The sequence below is a fragment of the Castanea sativa genome, chromosome 1 (genome assembly GCF_040712315.1).
Source record: "Castanea sativa cultivar Marrone di Chiusa Pesio chromosome 1, ASM4071231v1".
NCBI lineage: Eukaryota > Viridiplantae > Streptophyta > Magnoliopsida > Fagales > Fagaceae > Castanea > Castanea sativa.
In genome coordinates, this window is record NC_134013.1 from 89,974,011 (window position 1) to 89,999,707 (window position 25,697).

At 33.6% G+C, this 25,697-nt stretch overlaps 3 protein-coding genes across 4 annotated transcripts; 2 read left to right on the forward strand and 1 right to left on the reverse strand.

Annotated features, from left to right (window-relative positions):
* Positions 1-1,627: 1,627 nt before the first annotated feature.
* LOC142628707 (zinc finger BED domain-containing protein RICESLEEPER 2-like) lies at positions 1,628-3,983 on the forward strand. The gene is made up of 2 exons (XM_075802754.1): positions 1,628-3,782; positions 3,886-3,983. The coding sequence occupies exons 1-2, from the start codon at positions 1,628-1,630 to the stop codon at positions 3,981-3,983; spliced, it is 2,253 nt and encodes a 750-aa protein (XP_075658869.1).
* Positions 3,984-15,832: 11,849 nt separating this feature from the next.
* On the reverse strand, positions 15,833-20,683 carry LOC142622596 (uncharacterized). Of its 2 annotated transcripts, none has more exons than XM_075796111.1 (3): positions 20,388-20,683; positions 20,164-20,212; positions 15,833-17,365 (listed from the first exon to the last, which is right to left on the reverse strand). In XM_075796111.1, the coding sequence occupies exon 3, from the start codon at positions 17,363-17,365 to the stop codon at positions 16,454-16,456; it is 912 nt and encodes a 303-aa protein (XP_075652226.1). In that variant the 5' UTR covers positions 20,164-20,212; positions 20,388-20,683; the 3' UTR covers positions 15,833-16,453. The 2 variants fall into 2 exon arrangements, with proteins under 2 accessions (XP_075652226.1, XP_075652225.1); XM_075796110.1 differs by having other exon boundaries at positions 20,325-20,683.
* LOC142636937 (stress-response A/B barrel domain-containing protein UP3-like) lies at positions 17,716-25,356 on the forward strand. The gene is given in 3 exon segments (XM_075811231.1): positions 17,716-17,782; positions 24,822-25,072; positions 25,075-25,356. Coding segments are annotated over 3 exon segments (600 nt in total).
* Positions 25,357-25,697: the final 341 nt, after the last annotated feature.

Sequence of the window (25,697 nt, forward strand, 5' to 3'; positions counted from 1 at the left end):
ATGGAAATCAAGTGTTAAAATCAAATAAACCCATAGATTCATACTATGAAACCCAAACTAAAAAAAACTTAGAAACCCTAACTATTTTACATTTGTTCTTTGTTCTTTTCTTTACTTAATTTTAATCTTGTTTTAATTTATTCAGGATTGAAAGTTGACTCCAAGAATCATTTTCTGCCCTCAAGTTTGAACCCACACACCCACGGCTTTAAGGTATGGTGCTCTTCACTTAAATCCAATGAGTATTACAATATATGGTTTGGTTATTATTCCATTCTCGGGTTTCCTAAATGAATTGTTAACATTAGACATTATTTTTTTATTTGGTTTATTTGAGTTCAAAACATGGAGTTTAAATGTTTAATGTTGTGAACTGGAAACTTAGTGTGGTTTTAAGTTCTAACTGATAATGTTTATCATTTTTTTTGAGTCCTTTTAACTAATAATAATGCTGATTTTCAATTATAATAATGTCAAAACAAATCTAGTTTATTGTCAGACGAGATTTATCCATTAAAAAATCAAGTTAGAACTTTACTAAAGAACTATCACTTCATGCATTCTTGAAATTAATCACAAATTTACCATTCATTCAATACAAATTATAACCTGAGTCCACAAAGTTACATTTTCTAAGTACATTAAACAACCACAGTCAATTGAGACTTACTTTTGCCCACTGAGCCACTATATACAAAGTCCTAAATCCTAATTACAGGGAGGGAGGCTCTAACCCTTTTTTTTTTTTTAGTTACTACTACGCCTCTTTTGGAGACATTTGTTTTATTTTATGGACATTGAAAAACTTGGATTAATTGAAATCAGTAATGCTTTGCATCATGCTTGAGACTTGAGAGCCTTTATTTTTTTTGATAATCATTTAATAAAGATTCATTACTTATAAAAAAAACTACGGGAACTTTCACTTTGGCTTGCTTTTTTTGTAAACTAATCTAACTGATAGAGTATTTTTTGATGCATTAATGTGGCTTGCAGATGCTTTTGGTTTTGCTTTTCTATTAGTTTGTAGCTTTGTATGTTCTCTATTGCCCAAATTAGACAAGGTTTATTTAAAAAAGGAGCTGTCCTTACTATAGGTAATAAAATACACTAATTAACTTCAAGATTGTGAGATTTTATCCCCTAACTTTAGAGGACAAAACAGGCTCTCGAACTCATTAATAGGTTCAAAGAGGCATCTCATTGAAAACTAGATGTTGTGGGGGTGTGTTAAAAGACATTGAGGCTCAAGAAGCCTAGAAGAATAAGAGGGTTATTAACCCTCAATTGTTTATCTAACCATGATTTCACTAGGGCTCATATGCTAATAGTAACAGAGGGTTATTATTCATTCAGAAAAACCTAGTATTTAATTCTGTCTGGGTTACAGACCTAACCTAGTATTTAATAAAATAAAAACCATATATCTCACAAGCTTAAGACTTGTATCAATGCCTAAGAGTATGAGTGTTATAATGTGAAGAGTATGAGAAGGTTGTTATAATGTGGCTGTTCCTAATTTTGGTTTGTGTGGTTATCATATATTATTATTAGTTTATTACGATTAAATCTATGAATTATACTTGTTACTCTAGTTTGCTTATGTTTATCTTTGTTTTTTTAGGTCATGGAAACCTTAGCGAATGAACCCTCTCTCCAAACACCAGCTACTACAGAAGATGTTGGTGCTATTCCCACCCAAGTTGAAGATTCTGCTGCTACCCAAGCTGAAACAGCTGCAGCTGCTGAGTTGCCCCCTGTTCCACCATGCCAAGTGAGTATGACAGCTCCTGTTAGTGGTACTTGTAGTGGTAGGAAAAAGTCACTTGCTTGGACTTATTTTGAAAAAGTAAAGATAGGCGAGGGTGATTCTAGTAAAATTAAGGCTGTTTGTAATTTTTGCCAAAAATCGTATAATGCTGATAGTAAGAGTTGTGGTACTAGTAATTTGTTAGCTCATGTGGTAATATGTCCTAAGAACCCTAATAGAGATGATCTAGTTAAAGGGCAGAAAACATTAGCTTTTGAACCCAAAAAGGATGGAGATGATGGATTCAACCTTGTGTCAACAACCTTTTCTGTTGAGGCTTCTAGAAAGGCATTGGCCGAAATGATTATAATTGATGAATTGCCTTTTAGGTATGTTGAGGGATATGGGTTTAAGAAGTATGTAACTACCTTACAACCTAAGCTTCGATTAAAGGATATCCCATCTCGCCAAACTGTGGCTAGAGATGTGATTGGCATTTATAATAGTGAGAGAGATAAGCTAAGGAAATCTTTGAAGGGTTGTAGGGTGTGTCTTACTACGGACACATGGACTTCTGTTCAAAATTTAAATTATATGTGTCTCACATGTCACTTCATTGATGATGCTTGGAAATTACATAAGAGAATTTTAAACTTTTGTCTAGTTGAAGACCACAAGGGGGAGACTATAGGTAGAAAAATTGAGATGTCATTGCGTGAGTGGGGTATTGATGGGATATTTACCTTGACAGTAGATAATGCTAGCTCAAATTTAACAACAATTAAATTTTTGCAAAGGGTGACTAAAGATTGGAATGGGACAGTTTTGGGAAATGAGTATATGCACATGAGGTGTTGTGCTCATATCCTAAATCTCATTGTGGGGGAGGGTTTGAAAGAGATTGATGTATCTGTTGCTAAGGTACGTGAAGCTGTGAGGTATGTGAAGTCCTCACCCAATAGAAGTCAAACTTTTAAGAGTTTTATGGAGAGGTTAGGTATGGAGTCCAAGAGTCTTCTTAGTTTAGATGTACCTACTAGGTGGAACTCGACCTATATCATGTTAGAAACTGCTGAAAAGTTTGAGAAAGTGTTCCTTCGAATGGATTTTGAAGATGATGGTTATTCTTCGTACTTTAGGACCAAGGAAGATAGTGGTGGTTTGGGATCTCCGTGTATGGCTGATTTCCAAAATTGTAGGTCATTTGTGACTTTTTTAAGGCTTTTTTATAATGCAACGAAGAAATTCTCTGGTTCTTTGTATGTTACTTCAAATGCCTTTTATGATGAGATCTTTGTTATTCAGGAGAGTATTTCCAATTTAGTTAAATCCCAAAACACTCTCTTGAAAAACACAGCCACAAACATGCAAACTAAATTTGAGAAGTATTGGGGGGAAGAGGAGAAAATTAATCCTCTTTTGTATGTGGCTGTGGTTCTTGATCCACGAAAAAAATTGAGGTTTTTGAAGTTTTCTTTTACTGAAATTTATGGGAATTTAGTTGTTGAAGTGATGGTTGATAGGGTGAAAGATCTTTTGTATAAGTTGTATAATTTTTACTCTTCTATTCATTCACCAAATTTGCAAGAACAAAGTGAGAGTGAGAGGTCAGAATTGGAAAGTGATGGTAGTGATCCATATGTGATGGTTCACTCGCGATATGAACGATTTTTGGAAGTTGAACAATCTGTAGGTTGTAGTAATGAGCTTGAGAAGTATTTGGCTGAAAATTGTGATGGGAGAAAGGATGTGAATTTTGAGATATTGGAGTGGTGGAGGGACAATTGTAGTAGGTACCAAGTGTTGTCTAAAGTAGCTAAGGATGTGCTGGCTATGCCAGTTTCCACTGTTGTATCTGAGTCTGCATTCAGCACTGGTGGTCGAATTGTCGATCCATTTCGAAGTTCACTATCTCCTCTCATGGTTCAAAACCTTGTATGTTCACAAAATTGGCTTCAAGCCACAGTTCCAATTTCTCATCGCCGGTCAAAGGATGATGTAGAGGCATTGGAGGAGGAGTTACTTGACTTAGGTAATATGTTTAAATTCTGAAATTTAGTCTATTAATCTTATTGAATGTCTTGTGTATTCAAGCCAAATTTAATTTATTGTGTTTATTTCCTATTCTTTTCTAGTTTTAAATGAACAACCAATAGCAAATGTAACAGTAAATTCCAACTCAAGCAAGAGTTTCACTTCCAGCAAACGACCCTTAATTAGCATTGATGATTAATGGCTGACTTGGTATGATTATGCCTTTAGCTTGCTACTGTTATAAACTTGGTTTCCTTACAAGCTAGTCGTTTTGTATTTGGTACTAATTTATTGTTTGTTCTGTCTATTGTAGGATGGTAATTTATTTTGTAAAGAAGGCAGCTTTTTGGGAATATTTTGGAAGCTTTTTTGTACATGTCGCTTTTCTAACTTGTAACGATACTCGACAGTCAATGCTTATAGAAAAGAAATCTTAGTTCATAGGTTTTCTCTTCTATTAGTTATAGACTTATAAACTTTAGAGTAGTCATTCAATGCTTTGGAAAAGCTATTTTTTGGAAATACCTATGGTATTTGATTGTTGTAAGTAATTATGGGTTACCAAGCTTTCTGCCTAAGTGGGTTACTGCCCAAAAACTTGCAGTAATTGCTTCTATGGTAATATTGGAGTTTATTTGTTGCTAAAAATATTATTTGTTATGGTCGACAGGTTTTATAGGCATTGAGCTACTAGCTTACTGCCTTGGTGCTTATATTAATTTTTGTGGTTAATGTGGGAAAGGTTATGCATGTGGATTGATAGACTAGCTTACTGCCTTGGTGCTTATATTAATTTTTGTGGTTAATGTGGGAAAGGTTATGTATGTGGAATGGATTGATAGGTGCTACATGTTTCAGATCACAGGTGATTAAAAAAAAAAAACATTTTGGTGTGTTGTGTTGACTGTTGATCACAGGTGATGAAAAGAATAGACATTTTTTGGGCCTTTTAGATATGCCCTAATTGAAGCCCTATTTTAAAATAAGTTTAATAAAAATAGGCCCAATTCGAAATATATGGCGGATTTCAGTTGCCAAACCAAGTAATTTGGGCTAAGAAGGCCCAAAAAAATGAAATAATTGAAATTTTAATAATGTAATATATTCCGGCCCAATCTGAGGCCCAGACCCGTCAATCCAACAACTCCAACCCGTACAACCGATTATCCGAAATGTTAAATCCGACCCGAATATTCGGTCGAATACGGGTCTAGAATTCAGTAACCCGAACCAATCGGGTCGAGTTCGGTTTGGGCCCAAAACCGACCCGGCCCGACCCGTGGACAGCCCTACACATAATAACATGGGATTCAGTAGTCATAAAATTGTAGTGGGCTCTAAAAGAAAAGACAGCACGCCCTCTCTCACAATCTTAAGTCTATGATGTAATGTATTGTGGGGGCTACACATATCTCAAACAAAATCGTCAAATCTTCAATAATCAATCAAGCTGATTCCGGTCATTCACGCAAAGCTACTTCCTATTTTAGAAAGCATGACAACATGAAACATTCTTTTTTAAGAAAGAATAATTAAAAGAGAGAGAATTGACAAAAGTTTCTCATCACTTTTATCATTGTCCTATACATGCACAGTAAACCTTGTCAATTCATTCATGTTAATGCTATGTGTTGTCTTGTCTTGTTTACATTTTCTGACCCCACATGTATACCCATAGTTTGGCTGCTTTTTGAGAACCCTCTACCTTACGACAGCTTACGTGTACATGTAATAGTGATGAAGAAAATCGATCAATTTAGAAATTCCATCTTTTGCTTGAGACTAGAGTTTAGCTTCTTGTTGAGAAACTCATCAATACACTGTGACAAAGCCACAAAGGTAGCCCAGATTGGCTTGTTGGGGCTGTAGCTTGAACAAAGTAACAATGTGAACACATCAGTAAACTATTGGTGCGGGCAAATTTATATCTTGTTCCTCCATTCCTGATCTTTTCAATTTTTTTTACATCAGTTATGATTAGTAGTAGTATAAGTCAAAATACCAATGCTAATATTAGAAGAATGTATGAGATTATACAGAGGATAATAAAACTATTAGAGATATGTTTCTTGGATTCGTTGAACTTGACATTGAAATTTTATTTGAAAAATATGTAATTTATACTTGTAATATTAGGAGTTTTCAGATCATTGGGCAGTAATTTAAGTAATTTTATATCATGATACTGATCAGTATCAGTATGAGTGTATGACCATGATCAGCATTGGACAATAATTAATTGAGCACTCAACCAATACAATTGAGTCGACATACTTAAATTCAATTCAATGCAATCTGACACGATAATTTTTTTCTATAAAAAAATATAAATTTTTTTTTTCACAACCCAATGCGGTGCAATTTTAGGCATATGCCAACCTTTTAGAGGAAACTCGATCGATTGGATGGAATGAAAGGGTACACATCCTGCACAATGCAAAATAATGAATGCTATCATGGATGAGGTTTACTGTATATAGCATACGTATTTATTAAAATCATTATACATAACTTGAGAAGATTCTACTATAAAAGGGAAATTTTAGAAAAATATAGATCTTCTCTCTACAATAAACCTAAATTATCTTCTATAAACAAATCACTATTAGAACAACTTATTTGACACCAAAATTCAACCCGAAAGAAAACAAATCAATTTTGAAGAAGAAAAATGATATATGATGATGATGAGAGAAATTATATCCAATTTAAAAGAAAAAAAATTATGATGATGATGAAGAGAAGCAAAGGGTGAAGTTTAAAGATTAAAAAGAAGAAGAATAACAAAAAAAAAGAAAAAGAAAAAAAGAAGCTCACTAAAGCCCAGTGTTCTCAGCTAGTTTTTTTTTGTTTTTTTGCCCCTCATCATCATGGGTTTTCAGTGGACTTTTGGTGTTGCATAGTGCACGTTTTCATACTTGCACACATAGGTTAGACAAAAGTGTCATGGCCCCTCCATCATCATGGTTTTTCAAATTTGTAAAAGTGTCATGGCCCCTCCACCCAACAAGGTGCCTTCAGTCTTCAACTAATACTAGAAGTCTAAAACTAAAGTAGATGATTCGAACTTTTGATCCTCATCTTTGAAATTTGTTTGAAGATGATCAGTCATTTGAAAATGATGCCTCAACCAACTGTGAAAGAGATGTAAAGGAAGTTGGTGACAGACTTCAAAGGAACCACTCACACTCACCGTCCAACAATGACTGTCATTTTTGTCAAGTAATTACGGGATATATTGGACAATACTTTGACAATGTTCTTGGATTTTCATCACTTTAACTACATGGAGGAATCTGATCCATTGCACCTCATACCATGCATAGACCAGACCCTTGCTTCCAAAAGCAGATTAAAAAAAAAAAAAAAAAAGGGTTACTTTACCCCTGGTGAGACTCATAGCCACAAGTATTACGTAGGCATCTGTGAAATATATGCTAAGTGGCCTAGGCCTAAGGCCAGCCCTACTTGAGAAATATTGGAGACTTGAGAGAGTGAGTCTGCAAGAAAATGTCTCATGGTGTGCCTATGCCATGTGAAGGAAAGAAAACTGAAAAATGAAAAGAGTTTGAACTTTGAAAGGTTGAAACTTTGAATAAGATAAGACTTAAGAGTTGTGAGCCTGGCAAGTGGGTTGGTGAGTCCATGATTTGTCTTGTCATTACACGAAAAACAATTTTCCTTATGCGGTCAGTACATTAGAACACGGCAATCGCAAAAGTTAAGTTATACAAAACTTAAGGTCTTTACTTTGAAAGCAAATGTAACTATCCTTTAAATCAATCTTAACTTTAGTAAAATTCGTGTATCTGCACTTACAATTTGTGGGGTAGTGTATTCTTCAAGAAGTCTATACTTTTAGGAGTGCAACTTCTTAGAAGATTGAAGATTAGAACTTGTATCATCATTGCATGGAAAACAATTTTCCTTACGCGGTCATTGGTTAGCACGTTAGAACACGGTAATCACAAAAGTCAAGTTGTACAAAGCTTAAGGTCTTTACTTTGGCAGCAAACATAACTATTCCCTAAATCAATCTTCACTTTAGTAAAATTTGTGTATCTGCACTTACAATTTGTGGGGTAGTACATTCTTCAAGAAGTCCTCTTTTGACAAAATTTTGGTTTTCATTTTACTTTAGAGTATATTTCACTGTTAATATTAAGGATTTTTTTTTTAATTGAGTAGGATACTAGGATGTTTTTAATTATTTAATAGAATTGGGAAAAAAAATTTAATAGATTTGGAAGGCTAAATGGTAGGTATGTAGAATAGTTGTAAAAAAAATAGTAAAATGGGAACTTATTGATAAGTCATGAATTAATAAATAGTAACATATCAGCCACGAGTCATCATGACTCCATACACAAGTGCCAAAATGTTTTGGACCCAATAGTAGCATGACAACTGTAAAGTGTTTTAATGTTATTGTGACATATCAATCTTAATTTGAATATCATTACTTTCTATGTAGGTTCAAGGTTGGGCATAAGTTCATCAAAAACAAAAATTCATCAATAAATAAATAAATAAAAATGAAGTACGTTTTGTTCTTTCATTTTTATTCTCTAATTTATCATCAAATTTAAATTATTAATCCTATGGTACATTTGGGTAAGCCCATGAGTATCACCAGCTCGAATTGGAGCTCGGATACCCTGAACTCACACACATCCCAGGCTCTATTGATTTCTGGGACTTCCAGAAATTACAATTACAGTTCTCATGAGAACTCGAATTGAGACGTGGTGAAGCCACAGCAGTCACCTACTAGTTGAACCACACCCACTGGTGGTGTGTATGTATTTCTTTCAATTAATACTTTCTAGCAGTTAATTTTGAAAGTATATTATACAAGTTAAAGTTAAAGTTAAAGGCATCTTCAAAAATCACACATTGAATCTTCAAAAAATAAGTTAATGGCCTCTGCTTTTCTGTCCATGTCATGAAGAAATTAAAGTACGCTAGATTTTTTTCGTGCTTCATCCATGCCATATCAACAATGATACGAGAAAAGAGTGGACTCGGAACATACGCGAAAAGAGTGGACTTCATTTCTAGCTATTACAACATGCAACTTTTCCCCACCGACAGCGTTATGAACATAGACACTGTACATAAACCTTGAAATTTTTGAGTGATAAGTGACAACACAGTCATGACAGAATGAATTGTTGACGTTAAGTTTCAACTTCGATTGGGGTTCCCTTTTCAATTGGAATATTTAAGTTGCAACTTGGGTCATGATTTTCCAGAGTGGATAAAAACGTCTGATAGATGGCATGGATATGCCTTCTTAATGTCCATTTGATATTCCTTTTTAAATGTTTACTCACATTTATTGATTACTTGTCTTTTTGATAATATGTTGTGATGTACTGCTCCCCCCTTGGAGGCCCTTTGTATACTTTGATCATGAAGTTGTATTCCAACCATAGACCTGACAGTTAAGTCAGTGAACTACTGATATTGTCCCTTGCTTGAAAATGTATGATAGCTAGCCATAGTTTCAAATTTATGGTATGATAACTATAATAATGAAATTTGAAGCATTTTAGAACTTAGCAGTATTTAGCTAACATTAATTAGCTTTATTTGCTATTTGGTGGGATTTAGAGTAAAAGCTATTAAGATTCCAGACTGTCTCCACTAGTAATGTAATTCCTATATATATTAAAAAGTATTAAATTTGTCAATATTCCACCATTTTCTGATACTTTTTCTTTTGTTAGGGCAACAAAGTGGCCACAGTTTTACTTCATTCAGTACCTACACGTTACTCAAGTAAAAAGGGTTACAGATTAGGAAAAAGTAAAAAGAAAGGAAATTGCTCCATCCCTTCTTGTGATGTTATTTAGTTCACATGAGTTTGGGTCCTACTTTGCAGAAAATACTTCCATCAAATTTACTTTTGCCTATAAAATGATTGAACTTTCTTTATTAGCAGTTATAAACTTGTCTTCCTCTCATTGGTAGAAAATCTACCACCTTACTGGTTCCAATCTGTATAAGAGAAATCGAGATGAATGGGTAAGTTACCTAGATGGAGTACAAAATATTTCAGAAAGTAAAGTTATGAATGTGCTCAAAACAAGTTATGAAGATCTACGTGAAAGAGAGCAAGAAGTATTTTTAGATATTGCTTGTTTTTTATAAAGGAATGGCAAAAGATTGCGTAGTAGATTTAGTACGAACTCAAATTATTGGTCCATACGTCGATCTAAAAATTCCTTCAAGAAAAATCACTAATTACCATCTCTAATGGAATAGTGTGGATGCATAATTTACTACAAGAAATGGGTAGTAATTTGGTGCGTTGTGAGTCCATTAGACGCAGAAGGTTTTACCTCAAGGATGATATTGTAAATGCTCTGCAAGATAGTAGCATGGTAAGTTGATGCAAAACTTTAAGCTTTGATATGTGTGTGTTGATACCTTTTGAATTTTGATACACTTACTCTTTGTTTTTGGTTACTAGATACTAGAAAAGGTTGAAGGCATATTTGTCATGGAAGACTTGGATGTTGAAGCCAGTGCTGAAACCTTCTCAAAGATGATAAATTTACGATTGCTTAGAGTTAGTAAAGTGCTGAAACCTTCTCAAACATTTTTTTTTTAAATTTTAAATTTAGTTGTACTCTTGGGAGCTCTATTTTACTTTTCGCTTCTGTTCTTCATTTTCTCTTAATAAATTATAGCTTTAAAATAAAAAAATTTATCGAGTGGGTGATCATGAAAATATCAAAATAATCTCTAATAGTCATTTTTCTTCATTCTATCTCTATGCAGGGTTATAAATTATTAGTTCATATTTACACACAGAGAGAGAGAGAGAGAGAGAGAGAGAGAGAAATTAATTGCAAAGTCCTATAGGCATACAGGCATAATGGCATGGGACAATAGATTAGTGTACGTCTCCTATCAAATCAAAACCATAGTACGATAATTAGGCACAGGTGCCTTCAATTATTCCACATACACGAGATTCAGACTCATTCAGTAGTTATAAAGTTGTAGTGGGGTTCTAAAAGAAAAGACAGCATGCCTCTCTTAGAGCATCTCTAATAGGCTCTCTAAAGCCAATTATGGAGAGAAAACACAAAAAAAAAAAAAAAAAAATCCCTCAAACAGCCTTTGCATTTCCAGATTTTTTCGAAAATTGAAAAAATTGTCAATACTTTTTCAATTTTCAAAAATTTTTTTTTCAAAATAATTAATTATTGTGTACCTTTAGGGCACACATTAGCCAATATATATATATATATATATATATATATATATATATATATATATATATAATATTCCTTCTTAAAAAGGAATGTTTCATTTCCATCTAGTTAGTAATGTCAAACTCACAGCCAAGAGTTGAGTCCATTTGACTTTCACGCCTGGTCTTTAAGTGTGGGAAAGCTCATTCCCTTTTAAGAAAGCATAAGTACTAAGAGGCTTGAAATGAAATATTGCTTTTTAAGAATTAATATTATAGGGTAAATTATATATTTGATCCATAACTTATTCATTATATGTCAATTTGGTCCCTATGCTTTTAAATGTGTCAATTTAGTCCCTAAATTTTTGATAATGTGTTAAAATAGTTCTCACCGTTAAATAATGGATGAAAAATACTGACATAGCTAACAGCTTATATAAAATATTATTTTTATGCCCACATGGACTGCCAACTTAGCAACTAAAATCCTAACTAATCTAATATTTTGACGGGATACTCAGTTAAGCCCCTCTCCCAGTCATCACCGGTGCTGTCCTCTTCCCTCACATTCCGTCTCTTTCCGATTTGCCCCTGGAAATTTATGTGAAAGTAGCATATTGAGGAGTGGTGGGCTGTTGACGAATGTTGTGCAGATTGGTAATGCTGCTATCAAAGAAGGAAAAGAAGGGAACAACTTAAGTTTATCTTAAATTCTTAATGTGTATGATCCCACACCCATGATTTGCTTTGCATATTGGCTCCGCCTTGGGATTTTAGTGACATTCCAATTGTTCCAATTCAGATATGGGGGTATGCTTTGTGTAGAATTGAAGTTTAAAAATTTGAAATTCTTTTTTGGGTCAATTTTTGGGGGAATTTGTTATGAATTTTTGGGTCAATTTTTTGGGTCAATTGTTCCAATTCTTTTTTGATGATCATGGTCACCTAGCTAGTTACACTTACAAATTATTGCTGGAGAGTTTCTTATCAGGTTGGGGCCACAACTCGGCCAACTTTTGTTTGGGCAAGCAAAGTACATCCAAACCACCTTTTTGAATGCGAATATCTTAAGTTACAAATTAAAGTATTCTCACCCTTTCTTTTCACAATGTCAAATTACTTAATAATGTAGTATTATATTATACAGTAACTTTTTCTCAAAAAAAAAAAAAAAAAACAGTAACTTATGATTAGGATTGCAGGTTGAAGGGTTTTTATTTTTTACTGGTTAATACTTAATATATTTTGTTACTATAGATTCTTCTTGACCTTGTTTGAAGTCAAGGTGAATATTTGTAACAGGTAAGATTATCTAACAACTAATGGAATTGTATTGCTTTAAACCTTCAACCCTCACCTTGTCAGTTTATCCGCTTCATGTAATTGTTTGCTTAATTCCATTCCATTTGCATATTGACAATTTCTGCCCTAAAATCTCTCACAACGCCATGGCAAGTTGAACCGCTTGGCTCTCACACTGTTTGTAAGTGTCATTAGATCGAGCAGAAGCCTTTAAGGTTGAGGGTCTAATTAAAGAGCCAGTATGTGAGAAAGAAAACATAATGAGAAAATTGAGAGAAATTTCCGATAATGTGAGAGAAACAAGCTTGAGAGGACTGGACTAGGGTGTCAGGTGAAAGACAGACAAAGTTGAAATAAAAAGCCAATCACGTGGATGCATGGGAAATTTCTTGGAAGTTTTCTAATTTACAAATGTCATAACGCCCATGTTTATTTATCAAAAAAACCAAATTGTTTTAGTGGTTTCTAACAATCATGATAATGAATGTGATAATTTTATTTATTTTAAAATTATATATTAAATTCATTATTATCATTATTTTACTAACTAATAAATAGTACATAAGTGATAAATTTGTTATAGTAATTAATATAAAAGTAACCACTTTTTTTTATTAATTAATATACTAAAAACAATATTAATATATATATATATATATAGTCTTTGGCTGCACTTTTTTTTTTTTTTTTTTTGAGAAATCTTTTGGTGCACATGATAATTGATATTCCTAGGAAAGTGTAAATGCATTTTTTCTATATAGTTTGTAGCAATTTATTTTGAAGGGTCCAGTTAATGTGTGCCTTAAGGGCACATATTAAGTCATCTATTTTTGAAAACATTTTATGAAAAATTGAAAAAACTGTAAAAAATTTTCAATTTCCAATAAATTTTTTTAAAAAAAATGATATACTGATGTGTGTCCTTAGGCACACATTAGTAAAATCCTATTTTGAAAGTATATAAAAGTTAAAGGCTTCTGCTCTTCTGTCCATATCATTTGTTCCGTGCTTCATCCATGCCATATCATCATTGGAGAAAATAGTGAATAAAGTGGACTTCATTGCTAGTTTTTACAACTTTTCCCCACCAACACCAACAGCGTTATGAACGCAGAAACCTTGGAATTTTTGAGCGACAACATTGTCATGACAGAACGAAGATTATAAGTCAATGGCATCACTTTTTACTTTTGATATTTCTGGGGTTTCTCAATCCCACAGGACATGGCCATATCTATGATGAAGTTAGGTACACGTCTGGTGATTGTATAATAATATGATGGGCTTTACCAATGTATATTCTTAAAGTGTACATTAATCAATGATTTTAGGAAGAATTACACTTTACCCACATGTGGTTTGTCCAAATTTAACTAACCCACTCGTGGTTTCATTTTTGACATTTTATTCACCTGTACTTCACTCCATTACCATTTCATTACCCACCTCATATTCTGCCATTACTTTAACAAGTTTCTTATAAAAAACACAACCCATGAAAGATCAAACATGCCTCTCTCAAAAAAACACGCTCCCACGCCTACAGTGCTTACTAGACGATGATCTAGAGGCTACAATGCATCTTTCCTGAGAGATTGGACTGAGACCCAGTTGGGGTTTGATCGTGCAACTACATCGAGGAAGAACAAGGCAAAGTCTGGGCTCATCTCCATCAAATAGTATTTTTGATTTGTGGGTATCGATCCATCTCCTTATTTTCTGGTGAGTTCTGGGTTCATATCTTCAAGTTTTGGTTTTCTTGTACTCTCATATGCTCTCTTTATCCAATTCTAGGTAGATTCCTTTGGTTTTTGAAACCTAGGGTTCTAATTTTTTTTTTTCGGAATGATAAATTGGAGATGTTTAAGCTCTATTTCGTGGTATTGATTTTAAATTTGACATAAAAATTTGTATTCCTTTTTGTTGCAAAATGAAGTGTTATTGCAGTTGTACTTATCGGATGGTTGGTGCTGAAGGACAATGATGAGTTGAGTAATGGGTTAGAGAATGTTTCTGTTTTTTTTTCTTGTTACTACAGGTCTTATGTTGCTGAAATTTAATTGAAAATATACATAAAGAGTTGAAAGTTACTTCTAAATTTGGTCATACTACTCTGAATACAGATATTATGTAAAACCATCATAGTGCTTCATAGGAAGGTTTTGATAGTCCCCTAACTTGATTTTATTTTCTCCTATTTTGGTAATAATATGGGATTTCTGGTTCTGCCTGTTGACTAACCTTGTCACTATTGATAATGGTTTTTACTTGTTTTGCCCAATATGTTTCTCTAAAAAGTGTGGGTACAATATTTTTGTGTTTTACCTAAGAACTTAATGTTTATTGTATTAAACTTATTATCCTTTTTATCTATTTGTATATTTATCCACTGGCATTACCTATTTCTGTGATTGGTTCAACAGAATTTTGCACTGAGGATGGAATTTATTACTGATAGCAAGAAGTTTAGTTTACTACTTCTATTATAGTGATTTCTTTGCTTGTGAAGAAGTTTAGTTTTTGTTATCTGTGATTTCTCTGGTTCAAATTGAGCCTAATTTTGGTTATATTTAAACAACTACTTTTCATTGTAGATATTGAGAAAGGGCTAGGGTCAGATATGGAGAATACGTTAAAAGCATTTTGACACATGTCCAGAACAGACCTATGCATCCAAGTCCAAAACAAACTTATGCATCAGTAAAATTCAGAGGCAAAGAGAAGCTCATGAGCTTTATGTTGAAGCTAGGGAGAAACTTAAGAGGGTTAGAGAGAGTGAGGGAATATACAAGTTGGTTTTGTCATGGTTATTTTTCATGATTGTAATGTTGTTGGTGTGTTTTGCCTCAGTGAACAACAATATAAGGGTGAAGAATCTTAGTCTGCCATGAAGAATCTTATTGTATCTATCTTTTGAAATACAAAGTGTGGTTTTTGTGCAAATGTTCTGTAGTTTAATTTTTTTTACTTCATTCTAGGATTTGGATATATATTGCCACGAAGTGGTATGACAAACATGCATAATAATAAAAGAGATAGCTGTGGAGGAGGGCATATTTCCAATGAAAGCCCTAAGATGAATATCTTAATACTTATAAAAAGCTAAAGGACAAAATATTTTATCATAGAATGGTGAAAGTGTATACTCATGGATAAGTGGGTCAATCCTTATAAAAAGCTAAAGGAGAAAATATTTTATTATAGACTGGTGAAAGTGGATACTCATGGATATGTGCAATTGACATACTAGATGAAGATAAAATGACACCTAGTAATGAAAATTAGGAATAAGGTATAGAGATAACATGGGAAAATTAAAAAGGAAAAAAGAAATAATGAAATTCCTTTCTTAGCAATCCAAAGATGAAATCTATTCGATGCTATACTTGTTTATATATATATATATATATATATATATATATATTGCCACAAGTAAATAATCTCATTTCACAAAATGACAAAGATAAAAGCATTTTGACACAAGTCCAAAACAGACCTATGCATCAGTAAAATTCCTCACACCCAAGTCCAAAACAGAATTCCAATCATACCAATACAGAATTTGATTAGATAAAGAGCACCAGTTGTAAATCATAATATATATGAACACATATGCCTTTGTCAATGCACATTAATGTCATAATCTGCCTAAAGCCTAACTACTGGTCCATAGCCATTGTGACTTTAAGTCACATGCATACAATTTTACAACCAAAAAGCCTAACTACTAGTCCACCACGCATCTGACATGCACAACTTTCAAACAAAAAGCCTAACCCTACTTCCTACATCATTCTTTCTTATCATCTCTGCATAATCCCTAAGTTTCCCATATTGCAGTTGTTCATCCCCAGTAATCAAATCAGTAGCTATTCTTTTTGCCCTATACACCTGACTGTAACTTATGTCAACTTTAAGTTTTTCCTTCACATGATGTTGAACACCAGCCACTTTCCAATTGGGATTTTTGTTAAAATCCTGCACAAACTTCTTTGCAACATAACTTGTAGTCACTTGGGTGTGTTTGAAGTATCTAGGGCAGGTGCATTCTGGATTGAATGTTTTTATTTTGGATGTCAACTCCTTAGGTAGTTGAGATGCATAACACCTCCATCCACATTCATTTATGCAATAAACTGATATCTTCTTCTTTTCATTCAGTTCGAATTGAACTTGATATCGACTGGCTTCCTTATGGCATATTCCCTCAAGGCCTCCCTAAAAACCTTAGAATTTGGAAACTTCATTCCCTTCATTAACACCGATTTTCTCATGTCAGTTTGGATATTAAACTCAGGTTCTTTTGTAGCAGCTAGGGCTAGCTGATCATCGTCAGACCCTACCAAACTCTCCATGTCATCTTTAATAGGTGGGTCAATCCATTCACCCTCTTCCACACACTCATTCTCTATTGCACTAGACCTAATTGCTAATTCCTTGTCATTTTCAGCTATAGTAGGCCTATGTGGGGCTGCACTGTCACGAACTCCATGGGTAGATCGCCCATCATCTAGATTCCAAAAAACATCATCATCAAAACCAGGCCCCTCAAACCCTTCCTCCAACCAATCAAAATCTAGACAATCTTGCCCACCACCTCCTTTAGCATCCACATTACCTCCCTCATGCACATCATCATCGTTCTGACCCACCTCATGCACATCACCATCATTTTGACCCACCTCATGCTCATCTCCACCATCCTGACCCCCTACTTCCTCAATACCAATTTGCTCCTCAATTACAAGTGGCTCCTCACCACCCTCAACATATAGTATTATCCTATCTAAAGGCCATGCATCATGAATGTCACACATATTAAGTACATCATCATCTCCATTTATAACCATTAACCCCTGTTCTAGGTTACCTCCAGGAATAAGGTAATGAAATGTGTTTGTACTAGGTGCCCCCAACTCACCACAAATATCTTGTATTTCAAATAAACTCAGTCTATCGGGGTCAACCTCATCAATAATAGAAACACAGCCATCTAAATATACCAAATCTGGATTCCACCCAAAGTAGCCACCATGATGAATCTCCAAAGTGAATCTCAAGTTAGCCATCTACATATAAAATACAACACAATATTAATGACAAAATCCACAAACTGAAGTTAACAAGGGGAAAAAAAACTTGATGTGAATAATGTGCCACTGAATCATGCCCAGGCAGAAGTATCAAACTTTCAAGCATTACAATTATATAAAGAACTTAAAATGCCAATATTTTGAGGTCCTCCAGTGACATGTATAATATATTCTGTTACAAAGCAAAGTTAAACATCATTTGTCTATAATACAAACAAATAAACCACGTAGACTAAGTAAAAACTACACTATGAAACTTAAGATCAATTTTTAAGAAATTCCTTTCATTAAAAACACTAACAATAGTGAACTAAAAAGTTTTGAGAATGCCCATTGCATTGCCTGAATTTGAGCATTACTATATTAGAAAGCAACCTGCTGCCAAGCAATTGGGTATGTATCCTCTGTACATGACAGGAACAAAAAATGATAAGCATGATAGTTTCCACTGTACATGACAGCACCAAAAGGTGTATAAGTGCAAACCATTATGCAATAGGGCTTGTTTATAAGGTCCAATTCAATTTGCTTTAGAGTTCAGATAATGAGGTTGAAGACGTACTTAGCTTAGACCTAAATGCTTTATATTTCAAGCAACCAACTGGGTATGTATCATGTGGTCCACACAAACTACCACAAAGAAAAAGACAATATTCTTAAAAGCTTCTGTTTTGTTTTTTAGAGATAAAACCATGGAAAGGGAATGTAGAAAAAGGCACAAAACAAATAATATTAGACAAACCCAGGTGCAGCCCTTTTGAACAATCTAAAGAAAAAAACACAAAACCTGACACTGCAGAAAAAAAGTTTGTGTGTTGCAAAAGCCCAGATTCGAACAATTTTTTTATTTATTTTTAAAACCCTATGTTTTAAAAATCCACCTAGAATCAGATAGATAGATCATATTAAAGTAAAAGGAAACCAAACTTGAAACTCTCAAATGTCAGGAACTCACCAGAAATAAGGAGATTGATCGATACCCACAAATAAAAAATGAAAGTGTTTTTTTGAAAGAGGCGTGTTTGATCTTTCGTGAGTGGTGTTTTTTATAAGAAACTTGTTAGAGTAATGGTAGAATATGAGGGGGGTAACAGAATGGTAATGGAGTGAAGCACAGGTGGGTAAAGTGTCAAAAATGAAACCAAGGGTGGGTAAGTTAAATTTGGGGCAAACCATAGGTGGGTAAAGTTTAATTCCTCCCATCATTTTAAGAGATTTTTATTTGAAAAAATGACTAATGTTATTCACAATTTTTTCAATTTTGCATAAAACTTTTATAAAATAAAATATTAATATATGTCATAAGAGCATACATTAATTGGACTCTAATAAAATAAGCAAATATCCACACTGTTGATTGAATAATTATTTTAGGTACATGTATTCTTTATTTATTTTTTAATAGAGGAGGTCGGGGACATGTCATTTCCTTCTAGTTAGTGATGTCAAGCTCATAGCCAATAACTGAGTCCATTCGACAATCAGGCCTGGTCATAAAATATTAATATATGTCATAAGAGAGTACATTAACTTGACTGAACTCTAAAAGATAAGCAAATATCCACCCTGCTAATTGAATAGTTATTTTAGGTATATGTATTCTTCATTATATTTTTTAATAGAGGAGGTCGGGGACATGTCATTTCCATCTAGTTAGTGATGTCAAGCTCATAGCCAATAACTGAGTCCATTCAACAGTTAGGAATGTTTCATAGCCAATAAAATAAAATAAATAATTTAATAAATAACAGTGTGAGAGCCAAGCGGCGCAACTTGTCAAAAGAGGACGTCTCGAAGAATGAGTGACCTGCCTAATTTTTACTGGATTATTTATTTTATTGTTAGCACATAATGAAGGTTGAGCATCATTATGAGGATTAATACAAAATATTATTACAATAAAACTTTAAGTGTAATTAAAAAAAATTCTTATTGGTATAATATAACCTATATAGGTAGATTTTTTTTTTCGCTCACCAAATCAACTTTAGTTTAATATTCAAGTTTCACTTTATTTTCGAGATATAATGTTATCAACCAAAATCAATCCTCCGCTAAAATAATAATAATAATAATAATAGTCATCCTTCGCATGGAGAATTATGGCCAAAGGAGCTTTTAGGAGTGCAATTTCTTACAAGATTCAAGATTAGAGCTTGTATCATCATTAATTACATAGAAAAAATTTTTTCTTATGCGATGACTAGTCAGCATGTTAGAACACGAAAATTGCAAAAGTCAAATTGTACAAAGCTTAAGGTTTTTACTTTGATAGCAAATGTAAACTATCTCCTAAATCAATCTTCACTTTAGTAAAATTCTTGTATCTGCACTTACAATTTGTGGGGTAGTGCATTTTTCGAGAAGTCCTCTTTTGACAAAATTATGGTTTCCATTTTACCTTAGAGTATATTTCATTGTTAATATTAAGGTTTTTTTTTTTTTTTTGATTGAGTAGGATACTAGAATGTTTTTAATTATTAATAGAATTGGAAAGTTTTTTTTTTTTTTTTTTTATCTATAATAGAATTGGAAGGCTAAATGGTAGGTAGGTAGAAAAGTTGTAGGAAAAGTAGTAAGATGAGGACTTGTTAATAAGTCATATATTAATAAGTAGTAAGATATATGAGTCACTAGTCATTATGACTCTATATGTAAGTGGTAATGTGTTTTAGACCAATAGTAGCACGACAACTATAGAGTGTTTCAATATTATCGTGGCATTTCAATCTTGTATCAGGTTGACTTATGAGTTTATAAGCATGACTCATTACCTTAGAAATAGTCTGGCCTTCAAGAGCCTTTAATCAGAAGGCACGGAAACTGCAACAATAACAAATGATCTGTTATAATAATAAATAAAATAAAAAAATAGACTGAACAGAATTGTAACTAAAGTTGATAATTAATAACCACAAACTACATAAAGCATTACCCCAGGGAAGGGAATCAAATTGTAGTATTAAATGTTTTCAGCAAAACAAGAAAACATATATACATATGCGGGTGGATCCACTTCTCTCTCATGGAGATCGGCTGTGGATCTCTGTGTTTTCGTCTGTGAATCTGTGCTTTTATAAGAGGAAAAGTGCATATAAGTTCGCTTTTCTATAAAGAAGTGCTTCACAACTGTGGATCTGTGTGTGTGTGTGTTTGTGAGAGGGCTGGAGTTTGGGGAGGATCTAGATCATCTCCTCCCTCTTTCGTCTGTGAATCTGTGCTTTTTTTTTTTTTTTTTTTGGGTGATGCAGTGCTGCTGTTCATGCACAACGCTGAACAGATTTATTCTAATTTGCATAGAGTAGTATAATAACACTTATTTATACTCGAAAGAGGCTTTTAGAAGTACTAGAAGCAAATAACTGACCCTTGAGGACACAAACAGTTTATCACCCTGAAATACTGACACCGTCATCTAGAAACTTTTTATCAAAATTACAAATTAGTTGTAACAAAGTACATATTATAATAATAATAATAATTGAGTGGGGCAGTGAAATCTCATTCAATGAATGATGAAATACAATAATTGCATTCAATAACCTTGTCTCATTCGATACAATGCTGACTGAAGTACAAAGAACCCGGATTCAGATCTTCTAGAGAACCCTGTCAAAGTAAGTATGTGGGGGCTAGGGCTACACATATCTCAAATAAAATCTCTTCTCAAATCATTTTTATATTATGAATAATTGACTTGCTTCTGATCCTCATCTTTTCCATCAACCTGTAATGAAATAGCCAATAACCAATCAAGCTCATTCCAGCCATTCAGGCAAAAACACCTTTGTTTTTTGTGAAGTTTAATTGTGTTTAATTCAGTTGATAATTTGACCCGACTTGAAAAATATTGTGTAATTTTTAATGAGAGATCTTTTGAGGCTTAATCTATAAAACGGAGGCTTGAATCGACAGGCTTAATCCTGTGTGCAGGATATAGAAAAAACGTTATTTTGGTGATTATGATTTTTTTTTTTTGTCGTGTGAGAGAGAAAAAGACTAGGCGCACTTTGTAATTTTTCTCAGATAATAATGAAATTCTTGCAACTTCATGGACGTAAGCAAATTACCGAATCACATAAATACTGTCTTGTACGTGTGATTATTTTTACGTGTGATTATTTTTTCTTTGACGTGTATTTTTCTATTTTCTGTTTCTAACTTATTGAGAATTTGGTCATAATTTCCATTCACTCCTTCCTTATTTAGGGAGAGAGAGAGAGTATGGAAAAAATGACATTCTTTTTTAAGAAAGGATAACTAAAAGAGAGAGAATTGACAAAGGTGTCTCATCACTTTTTTCATTGCCTATACATGCACAATAAACCTCGTCCATTCATTCATGTTAATGCTATCTTGTCTTGTTTATCTTTTCTGACCCCACACGTATATATGGGCTCCCCAGAGTTTGGCTGCTTTTTGAGAAACCTCTACCGACAGCTTACGTACTTTTTGCAGTGATGAAGAAAATCTTTTTTAATTCCGGCAAAACTCCTTCATTAGAGCATCTACACAAGCTCAACCATAATCTTTTAAAATAAAAGAAAGTATAACTTTTATATATTTTATGCAAAAAAGCACCAACATGAATGGGTGTATAAATAGCTAAAAATGTGAAAATTCATACACGAGTTATAGTATCCCTGTATATTTACACGGGTACTATAGCTCGTGTATAGATTATTTTATTCCTTTCCCGTTCGCTCCATTTTTCCTTTCTCTTTTCCGTGCTCAACGAACTCAACAAACTCAGTAACATCCATAGAGAAATTAACACAGAGATACTTAGTAACAAACTCATACATACACTTGCTCAAAAAAAAAAAAAACACACAGATACACAAACACACCCACATACAAACAAACTCACACGAACAAACAATAAAGAGACAGATCGGTGCTTGATCGGAGTTGGGTCTTGCCTGATCCGAGCCTGATTGGAGCTAGGGAGATCGGTGCTGTGGATCTGATCGGAGCTAGAGAGATAGGTGTTGTGGATCTGATTTGTGGATCGGAGCTACGGATCGGAGTTGCGAATCGGGCTGTGGATCAGTGTTGTGGATTGGTGCTATGGATCGGTGCTGTGGATCGGCGGAGCTGCGGATCGGTGCTATGGATCGGCGAAGTTGCGGATCGGAGTTGCGGATCAGGCTGTGGATTGGGTTATGGATGGGTAGAGATGGGTATAGAGAGAGAGAGAGAGAGAGAGAGAGAGAGATAGCAAAATCAGGAAAAAAAAATGGGTACAGAGAGTGAGAGGGAGAGTGCGCGCGCGTATAGGTAGTTAATAGAAATAATAAAAAATTTAAGAAAATTGATTATTTAATTAAAAGATGTGGTAGAATAGATGAACTGATGTGAGTGTTTTGTAAAAATAAATATGTAAAATAAAAAAAGTAAGTTTTTAATATAAAAATTGATGTGTAAAATAAACGAGCTGCTCTAGTTACTCTAAACACAGATTGTATGGAAAAAATGAAACATTCTTTTTTAAGAAAGAATAATTAAAAGAGGGAGAATTGACAAAAGTTTCTCATCACTTTTTTCATTGTCTATACATGCACAGTAAACCTCATCAATTCATTCGTGTTAGTGCTATCTTGTCTTGTTTACCTTTTTTGACCCCACACGTACATATGCACTCCCCAGAGTTTGGCTGCTTTTTTGAGAAGGATAAATCCTCTACCGACAGCTTACGTCCATTTTGTAGTGACGAAGAAAATCTTTTTTAATTCAGGCGAAGCTCCTTCCTTATTTAGAGAGTATGGAAAAAAATGAAACATTCCATTTTAAAAAAGAATAATTGAAAGAGAGAGAACTGACAAAGATTTCTCATCATTTTTTCATTGCTATATATGCACAGTAAACCTCATCAATTCATTCATGTGAATGCTATCTTGTCTTGTTTACCTTTTCTGACCCCACATGTATATATGGGCTCCCCAGAGTTTGGCTGCTTTTTGAGAAACCTCTACCGACAGCTTACGTACATTTTTTAGTGATGAAGAAAATCGAGCAATTTAGAAATTCCATCTTTTGCCCGAGACTAGAGTTTAGCTTCTTGTTGAGAAACTCATCAATACACTGAGACAAAGCCACAAAGGTAGCCCTGTTCGGGCTGTAGCTTGAGCAAAGTAACAATCTGAACACATCAGTAAATTATATATAGGTTTATACAAATTTATATCTAGCGTTCCTCCATTCTGCTCTTTTAAATTTTTGTTACATTAGTTCTGATTAGTAGTACTATAAGTCAAAATACTAATGCTAATATTAGAAGAATGCATGTAGAATATATATAGAGGATAATAAAACTAGATATTTTTCTTGGATTCATAGAACTTAACATTGAAATTTTATTTGAAAAATATGTAATTTATACTTGTAATTTTAGGATTTTTCAGATCATTGGGCAGTAATTTAAGTAATTTTATATCCGTATGAGTGTATGTCGACCATGATCAGCATTGGACAATAACTGAGCACTCAACCAATACTACCGACATACCTAAATTCAATTCAATTCAATCCAATTCAATCTGACACGATAAATTTTTTCTATAAAAAAGATATGAAAATAAAATTTTCACAACCCAATGCGGTGCAATTTTAGGCATATGCCAACCTTTTAGAGGGCCCTTGATTGGATGGAATGAAAGGGTACACATCCTGCACAATGAAAAACAATGAATTCTATCATTTAGACCCGTGACTCTGTCATTGTTAATAAACAATGAAGAAATAATTTTTCGAATAGATAAAGGGAAGTTACTGTGTGGGTCTGCAATGGGAGAATTTACAGCTTCTAGTTTGGTAGACGTTGGAAGAGTTGGATGATGAATTGACAAAGTTAGTTTATTGGTGAAAATCACATTTTTGTTTCTATATTTTTATATGATTTTCACTTTGGTCTTTATCTTTTATTTTCACCACTTTTACTCCCTATTTAGAAAAATGCCATCTATTTTAGTCATTTCCTTTAGTCATTTCCATAAGTGCTCTAACGGCAAAGTTCTATGCGACAAACGGAACTTTTAAAATAATAATAAAAAATTTTATTTTGGTATTAAAAAATGTCATGTCAACATTTAAATTAAAAAAAATTAATTTATTAAATTTAACTAAATAAAAGAAATTAAAAACAGAATTAGAAACCAAAAATAACATGAATTAATATCTAAGCATGTCTTGAACAAGAACAACAATAACACAAACCTAGATCTAAGAACACAAACCCAAAAATTAAAATCTCAAAATTACCATTTTCTCAAACCCAGCAAAATCATCAAATCTTAAAGCCCCAAAGTACCAAATCAATCCAAAAATACAACACAACCAAGCCAAACAAAAAAGCTCAAACTTAAAAAAATCCATCTCAAGCAAGTTGAACCCAGCAAACCCACCGAAAGCAAGTTGGATTTTAATTAAACAGAGCCTCACATCAAACCCACTTCGCTCAACTTCACTCACATTCTCCACAACTACTACAACTCCAAGCAAGACCTCAAAGCCTACACTATCCACCCCCGCCACAAAAGCACCGTCAAAGATCATGGCCTGTCGATAATCAAAAACATCATGGCCTTCGATTGGGTCACCCCCGACCTTCATTTGGCGGTCACACCCAAACCCAAACTCGGGTCCGCAACTCGAGTCAACTTCTTCAAACTAAAGGAAGAAGAAGAGGGCAAAGATGTAAAAAATCATAGATACTTTGGGTTTTAAAAGAAACGAAGGATGGTTTGTTGTTGGGGCAGCAAAAACAAATTAGTGAGTTGAGTTATGGGGAGAACTTTTCTCCCAAGAGAAGCAGAGGGTACTCGTTAGCTTATCTTGTGGTTTTTCCTGGACACAGAGAGTTGGAGGATTCAAATGAGGAATTGGGGAAGTTGAAAGACAGGTTTAAGGATTTTGTGGAGAGTGAGGTCGTCGTTGGTTTCCTCATCCCCTCCTCCTCCTCTGTTTAATTATTTAACGATTTGCATTTGGAAGGATCTCAAAATCACATGATTTTAAGATTTTTAATTTTTGGATTTTAATTTTTGGGTTTGTGTTCTTGTTCAAGACACACTTAGATCTCAATTCATGTAATTTTTGGTTTTTAATTCTGTATTTAATTTTTTTATTTAGTTAAAATTAATAAATTATTTTTTTAAATTTAGATGCTGACGTGACATTTTTTAATGCCAAAATAAAATTTATTATTATTATTTTAATAGTTCCGTCTGTCACGTAGGACTTTGCTGTTAGGACACTGACAAAAAGGACTAAAATAGATGACGTTTTTCTAAATAGGAGTAAAAACGGT